This window comes from Tachysurus fulvidraco, chromosome 16 (assembly GCF_022655615.1).
Source record: "Tachysurus fulvidraco isolate hzauxx_2018 chromosome 16, HZAU_PFXX_2.0, whole genome shotgun sequence".
NCBI classification, from domain to species: Eukaryota; Metazoa; Chordata; class Actinopteri; order Siluriformes; family Bagridae; genus Tachysurus; species Tachysurus fulvidraco.
Window position 1 is genome coordinate 1,964,167 of NC_062533.1, and position 8,334 is coordinate 1,972,500.

Below are 8,334 nucleotides of genomic sequence, written 5' to 3' on the forward strand. Positions count from 1 at the left end.
GGGGCCATACTTTGGCCATAGATATATTACACAGGCTTTGTGGAGAAGAGAGGTTTACACACCTTGCAATAAACGTGTCAATGGATTTGGACTGAGACGAGGAAATCAGATTCATTAAAACTTTGCTTCAAATTATTTAGCACAGGTGAATCTAGCTACAGCCATTCTGATATGCTGGGTGTCTAAGGAAAAAACAACGTGTGCAAACATGACAAAAAAATGATTCCTTACTAAGTTAAATCAGGGAGGTCTGCTTTGTCCCCTTCTTGGCTGAAGATAGAAGCATTTTCTTTTTTATTTTGTTGTCACTGGCTGCACAAGCTTGTGCTTCACTCCATCATGCATCCTCTTGTTACAAGAAAAACTCTGTTGCAGTAAATCCATTCTTTAATCATAACCAGATTTGGCTGTAAACAGTCCTATAACAGAGCTTTTATTCCAGCTCCTAAGAGCAGCTTCCACTCTACAAAGTGTCCATATAGTGCTGTGTTATGCAAGTTTGTCATTTTAGGATCTAAAATCAAACAAATCTCCAATGTGGCTTCTTAAATCTTTGCTCTTTCAGTGGAATCAAACCTGCCCAATTAGTTAGTGAAATATACGGCCTTTACATCCTCTGTTCAACCAATGAAAACTGCTGCATTTATAAACTGACCGTGTAACTGTCCTTTTTGTTTGTCATTACATTCACACTGTGAGTTTAATCCTCTGAGATGACAAACTACAGGGTTTTCACCTTCCCTGCTATAAATCCACACAGGAACAACATCTCTCTCTTTTTTCTTGGGAAACTGCACGTCATTTGGAATTACATTATGTGTTCACATTACACTCAAGACAATGCAACAGTCAGACCTCACTCATTATTGGTTAAGAAGCTTTTCAATCTTATCCAACATATTTGGATCAAACTGACCACAGAAGTCAGACAATAGCATTGTTTACAATGTCGAACCAATCCAACACTTTCACTCAGTGACGATGAATCAGTGGTCATCTGCACAGATTCGTTTAGCTTTTATATACTGTTAGCTCTTTCAAAACCAAACCTGGGTGTTTCTAGCAAAGCTCAACAACAAGAGAAGAAGCTGAGTGTTTGAGCAGAGACCATACAGATCGTATGTGCATTTCCTGAAGTCTACAGGGAAAGAAATCAGCTTTCTTTTTCCATCACTGTGACACTGCAGAGCTGCTGTGGGTGGTTTTTCATAGAGCTGCCCTGCATGTGTGCGTGCATGTGTGTGTCATCTGCCACGTAGGACCAGAAATCTCTAACCCTGTGTACCTTTCAGGGAAAAAAGCAAAAGACAAAACCAGAAGGACAAAGAAACACCAGGACAGGGACAGAGAAAAACACACAAAACAGCCCTTGGATTGTACAGCGTATATATTCATTACACTCCTAATAATCAATCACAGAATGATGGTGACAACACACACACACACACACACACACACTCATACATACACACACACACACACACACACACACACACACACACACACACACACACACACACACACACACACACACAAATTTAGAAAAGACTGTATATACTTACTGAAACAAATCAGCTGTTACAGACTTAGAAGCAGAAGAAAATGTCAGAATTTCACGGACAATTATGATTTAAAAAGAATAAACCACAAGTTTTACCATGAAACTGTTCTCTAGAGTAATTGCTGTTGTTACTACTCTGATTTACACCTTCGGACACGGTCATGACCGAGTAGACATGATTATCCCTTCATCTCTTTTGTATACAATCTACAATGGATTATTATAGAAGTCATCACAGTCTGTAACATGCAATACAGTCCACTAACAAGGAAAACAGCCACTACATAGAGATTGCTATTAGAATTTTTGGACAATCATGGCACTGGCAAAATAAACACACTTTAGTCATGGCTTCACAAAGACGAACACATTCACAATGTACAGCATTCTGTGTGATAGGCTAGTTTTATCCATATTGTCCAGCCCGATGCAATACCTAAATAATTACAGAAAATGATGAGCAGAACACACACACACACACACACACACACACACACACACACACACACACACACACACACACACACACACACACACACACACACACACACTCTCTCACACACACACACACACACACACACACACACACACACACACACACACACACACACACACACACACACACACACACACACACACACACACACAGTAGCCAGATTGCACAGCTGGCCTTACATCACTCAGGAACAGCAGAATCGCACAACACTCTGCAGCTAAATGTTAGCACACTTGCCTTCACAGACACACACATACAGTGGATTCAAAAAGTATTCAGACCTCTTTTATTGTACTGTGGATTTGATTCTGAATCAAATAGTTGCAAGTTTTACCCATCACTCACATTGTAATGACCCAGAATGACAAAGTGATCTCCCCACAGATGTTTGATGGGTTTTAATCCTGGCCATTGCCTGGAATATTTCCACTAAATCTTTTTTCCACATGTAGCAGGAGAACTTTATGTTGTACTCAGCAGTAGACTATGGTAAAGGAATCTGTCCTCATAATGGTCCTGGCTCTCATTAACATATCTTGGTGTAAATATCATGAATTTGAACTTCTGCTCTTCTGATCTCAAACCCTTCAGCTCTTCAGCGTATAGCAGAAATTCTGCCCCAGTACGTTCAGAAGGGATTTTTGAAACGTCTCACCATTTAGCGTTTGAGTTAATGACAATAAAGATATATTTATATAACATATACAACATATTAAATGCTCAGTTTTAACTTATCGGCATAGATGACACAGCAATGCCCTGTGTGCTCACCATAACATACCAAATCTACTACGTTTAAAGGTTCAGGAGTTCTCAGAGTAGCTCTGGCTGCCTACAAAATCCCCTGACAAATGTGTAAGTACCTGGACTAATCTCAGGAAATAGTTTCTAATTACAGTGACCCATTTCTGTTAGCCAAGTGAGAACATTGTACTGCTAATGCAGCTACTACATTCAATTCAGTGTACCAGTTACCCCAGTATCACTTACTTATTTATCTACAAAACAGTGGAACAGTAAATAAGTGTACACATGATTAACATTAATATGGTGAGAAAACTGTCCTGACAACAACAATCACCTCATCAGGGACAAACTAATGAGACGAGTCTAAAACATTCACAAAGCTGAATTGGAATCAGTGATTTTATCAGATGCACAAGTGTCTGGTGAGAGGGAAGTCTGGGCATCCCTGCTTAGACTGCTGCCCCCGCGACCCGGCCCCGGATAAGCGGTAGAAGAAGAAGAAGAAGACAATATACAGTGAAGGAAAATAGCTGTTGTGGCATTACAGGCATGAACAAAGACACAAATAGGGGGGGGGGGGGGGTTAATGTATTCAGACACCACAAATTACCAGTGTTAGTAATGTGATGCACAGCGGTACGGCAGCTATCAATCCTCTGAAAACATCTTCAATTTCACAAGATTAGAAGAATTCTTCTGATGGACTCGCAAGTTCAAAATCCCCCCAAAAATGACTTTGTATGTTTGGGATCATGTATGTTTGGGGTCACGTATGTTTGGGGTCACGTATGTTTGGGGTCACGCATGTTTGGGGTCACGCATGTTTGGGGTCACGCATGTTTGGGGTCATTGTCTTTTCCCCAGTTTCCATTTCTTGGCCAATGAGATTGACGTCTCCTCTAACGTGTCTCTGTATCTCAGCCCATCCATGTTTCACCGGGGCATAATGACCCAGTGCCATCTGCAGAGAGGCAGCACCACATCATTACCATGTTCTTTATTTTCTGATCATCATGAACAGAATTATTGCCAGTGAGTTTGTCATTGTTTGAGAATTGTGCTTTTAGATGTTCACCACACCACTGATTCTTTTTTAGCTGAGATGTTTAAAGTAAGGATGATCGTGGTGCTTATTGCTCTTCATGTAACAGATGTTCAGATGGTCCTCCAGCTCTTTTCATGTGACTCTTTGGCTTCTCACTTCCTTATCATTTCATTGGGAAATCCTCCATACTTCAACTGTCTGGGGAAAATCAGATGTGTCTTCCCAGCTGTGTTACTGAACTAACTGTAGATAAAGGGGTGTTTAAGGTCTTTCCTATGGCTCTGTAGCTTTATTCCATTTGGTTGTTTATTAATACTGTAGTTTCTGAGAACTTTAGAAAGCTCCTTCAGGTTCTCCATGATTACTGATTGTTGTGTGAAATGTTCTAATGTTTTTATATTGACACCAGGTGCAATTTATACAAGGAACATTTTACAGTTTCATTTTCTATAAAGATTTGAAGTGGACAGAAACTGAAAAACCAATAAGATGTAAACCACTGACAGGTGAAGTGATTATTTCATTACAGTGACACCTGTCATAAGGTGTGATATCTGACATGGCAAGTGAACGGTCAGTTCATGAAGCCGACATGTTGAGGTTCGGAGTGACTTTGGCAGAGGACAAATTGTGATGATTGTGATCTTGTCTTGTGTGTAGTGGTTAGTACCCACCAAAATACCCCAAGGAAGATCAACCAATGAACCAGTGACAAGGTCACAGACATTTTAATCTCATTAATGCACGTGGGGAGTGAAGATTAGCTTCCCTGGAGACCTAATGTGGCACAAATTGCTAAAACAGTGAATGCCGACTCTGATAAAAAGGAGTCAGAACACACAAAGCATCACTGCTTGCTGTGTAAAGCTATCAGAGTGACCACGCTGATCCCAGTACACCACAGAAATCGCCTACAATGGACATATAAGCGTCAGAACTGGACCATGGTGCAATGGAAAAAGGAGGCCTGGTCTGATGAGTGTGTGTGTGTGTGTGTGTGTGTGTGTGTGTGTGTGTGTGTGTGTGTGTGTGTCACTTATCTGGGGAAGAGATGATACCTGAAACCTTGGGTCCTGCTTCCATGTGGGTGTTACTGTGCCACTGTGACCTGGCGTCACAACATGACATTTTTACAGACTTTGCCAAATGCTATAAAGTGTTTTATATTAATTTAATAAAAAAATACATAAAATAAAGGTAAGATTTTGGCATCTACATCATCTTATATGCTGTTCAGCAGCACCACCAATGGTCCTAAGTAAGAATAGTCATAATGTTATAAAGCAGATGCTAGCACTGACTTTCTCATCCAGACTGTTGATGTAAGTATCTCATCAGTGACACTAGATTACAGAGTGACACACACAGTAGATGTCATGAGCTCTAGGGATCATTCTTCACTGACACCTCATTAACATGTCATTAACAGTCACTGACAAAGTGTTTGTGAAATAAAGGTGAACACACAGTCGTATACTTCTGAAGAGTCACAGCATAAATACAGCAAACACGGATGGTGGTGATGATCTGTCCCTCACTATGTTCCTTTGTGTCTGTGTAATAGCTTTATGCCTATGATTAGACCCAGTGCTTTAATAATGCTTTTATAATCATTCGCTAAGATATTCCTCACATTCAATAACACGAACAGCTGTCGCTGTAAGGAAAGTATGAGTGCGTATTTTCCTTACAGGAAAAGTATGTGCTCACACTGTAAGGAAAGTATCTGGCACGATATTTGATCAATTTTCACATTTGGCAATGATGCATAATAATGCATCATAGAAAAATGTGAAAATTGATCAAATATTGTGCGACAGATCTAGTGGATCTGGATGGAAAACTGGAAGAAATATGTAACATTATATGCTGAATGCTCATAGTGCCGCCAAATCACACACACACACACACACACACACACACACACACACACACACACACACACACACACACACACACACACATCCTTGTGACACGCACACAGTCACACAATCTGGCCCCGTCGCCATGCCCTGGAAACCCATTGTCTCCTCCTCTCTCCCTCACTGACCTTCTCTCCGCTTTACACCCACCCTCTTGACACGTGTCAGTCTAAGGAGGTGATTTTTTTTTTTTCAAACTGAGGACAGACCAGCTGGAGCAGCTATTCACTGGAAACCATTTGATGACCAAATGTTATCAGAAGCAGAAGCAGAGCCTCATTTCATTCCCACTCTCCTGTATTTCACAGCTGGTTAATTGAACTGAATAACTGTAAGCACACGTGTAATGACTGGCTTTACAAAACCTGATTTAGGACTCAAATGTTTTAAGAAAATATAAGTAAATCCATCACTGAGGTCACGGTGTTTTGTTTTAAATAGAGCTGTACAGTTTGTGCAGTTCTCTAATCAGCCAATCATGTAGCAGCAGAACATCATCGAGATTTATGTCAAATATCAGAATGGAGTAAAAGTGATCGCTGGGATTTTAACTGTGCATGGTTATACTGATGTTATGTCTAGTGACGTATTCTTTACTGGTATTTGGTGTCAGAAGAGTTGTGTTCGCAGATATCCCGGATTACCAGTCATGAGTGAGGAGGTATAAAGCTAATAAAAAAATCGCCAGAGGTTTGAGAAATGAACTTTTCCCCCCAAGAGAACTTTGTATCTCCATCTCTCCTTCCTACAGTCACTGTAGCTCATGTTGTGTGTTTAATGTACAGCTACTGTTACAAATGACTTCATCGGTCTTTTCACTTATTTGTTTATTATTTAAAGATTGTAGGGAGGTGGATGCCATTTTATCAGTTTTCTCCTGTTCTGTGTCCAGGAATGAAGTTAGAGAAGTTAGATGCTTTACCTCCGCAGGCAGAATGCTTATTATTCTCCCTCCTGAAGTTATTGTCTTTTTGTTCATTATGATGTTTATTATTATTATTATTATTATTATTATTTTTTAGTTGTTTTATAATAATACAACATAATACAAAATTAGTTTTGGTGCTCTGGCTAGTATTTTCTTGGCTTCCATGTACACGCCTACAAACAGGTGAAGGTTTGGTCATGCTTACCAAAAGGACAGCACTTTAATACGTCTACAGATCTAAGCAGGAACCTGACAGTTTCCAGATTCTGACTGATGAGTGTGCAATATTTTGGTTTTTACAAAAACAGGGTCTCTCAAAATCCACTTCAGGGATCTCACTTCTAACTTGTTCATCCACATCCACATATTTCTACACGGAGAACGTCATTGATCCGATTCTGCATTGTTACCACTGTGAGGGTAAATAACATCTAATGGTTTGAATGACTTAAGCTCTGGAATCTAAACTCAATAGCTAGAGAAGCATGGCATCGTATGACTAGTCGTTAAAGACTTACATCCTCGTCTGATGGATTGATCCGGAGAGGGATGCCGATGACAGGCGGTTGGGTGGCAGGAGAGGGTGGGTTTGTGGCCCTGTCCTGTGCCCTGCTGGGCAGGGTTAGAACCCGAGTAGCTGCGGGAACAACCTGCGGAGGCTGTAGCTGCAGAACCGAGGTGGGCTGAGAGAGCAGGGTGGGATGACCTATACAGAGAAAAGAAAACATTCATAAGAGAAATGTTCACTGGAAGCAGGTTTGATCATCTTACAAGTGCACTTAAGAGACTCAAACCGCAGACAAGATGGATATAAAAAGGTCCATGTCCATAACACTGTCAAAAATGTTACTTGTTACTCTCCACTATTTCATTTCCCATACACATTAACTTGGTAGTGACACCAGTTTGTAACTCGTTTTGACCAGAGATCGTGCACTTAATGTGATCCCAGTGTTTATACTATTGACCAGAAGAAGGAGTTACAAACTGTCCAGGGTTTATTCTCAAAGTTAAAACATATGCCAGGTGCAATCTCAGACACCAAGCAAAGCTGTGGCCATATGGTGAGTTGCCCCATGATGAACTACTGCTGTTATAGACCATCTCCCATCGCAGAATTCCACCAAGATGGCAATCAGTACTGACTAAATAATGACAAGATATTACATGAGTAAAATACTGCAGTCGTGGTTGGAAATGGTTGAGAAAAAAACTGTATTTGTAATACATAATATTTTTCAAGAGCTGTGTTTATGAAAGCATGTGTAGTGTCCTGCAAGGAAAACAAGTGTTTACAAGGAACCTTACAAGTACCAACCACACAAGGTCATAAACAGCTGAATGTTACGCTTGTGAGTCAGCAGCTGAACATGAATCGTTTGATGGTGGTCATGCTTTTTCACAGCATAAACATCAAGCTTTAATTATGTGTTCATCCAGAAACAGTTCAGTTATTCAACTCAAATTTTATGATGGTCCAGTGATATTAAACTTCTGGCTCAAAAAAGAACCGGTCCAGATAAGCAACTGACATGAGTGAACAACTGGAGTGAGCCAACAGTGATTAGTTCATGGTAAGATCCCGATAGGACGATTTGACGTGAATGTTTTGGTTTCGGTGTTGCTTCACGTTCC

The 8,334-nt window shown here is 40.4% G+C and overlaps 1 protein-coding gene across 2 annotated transcripts in view; it reads right to left on the bottom strand.

The window, feature by feature from the left end:
- atf6 (activating transcription factor 6) overlaps positions 1-8,334 on the bottom strand; it is a 43,651-nt gene that overhangs the window by 19,998 nt on the left and 15,319 nt on the right. For both annotated transcript variants that reach the window (XM_047801309.1, XM_027154253.2), the window contains exon 7: positions 7,218-7,405. In XM_047801309.1, coding sequence (XP_047657265.1) covers positions 7,218-7,405 — 188 coding nt within the window. The remainder of the gene's footprint in view (positions 1-7,217; positions 7,406-8,334) is intronic.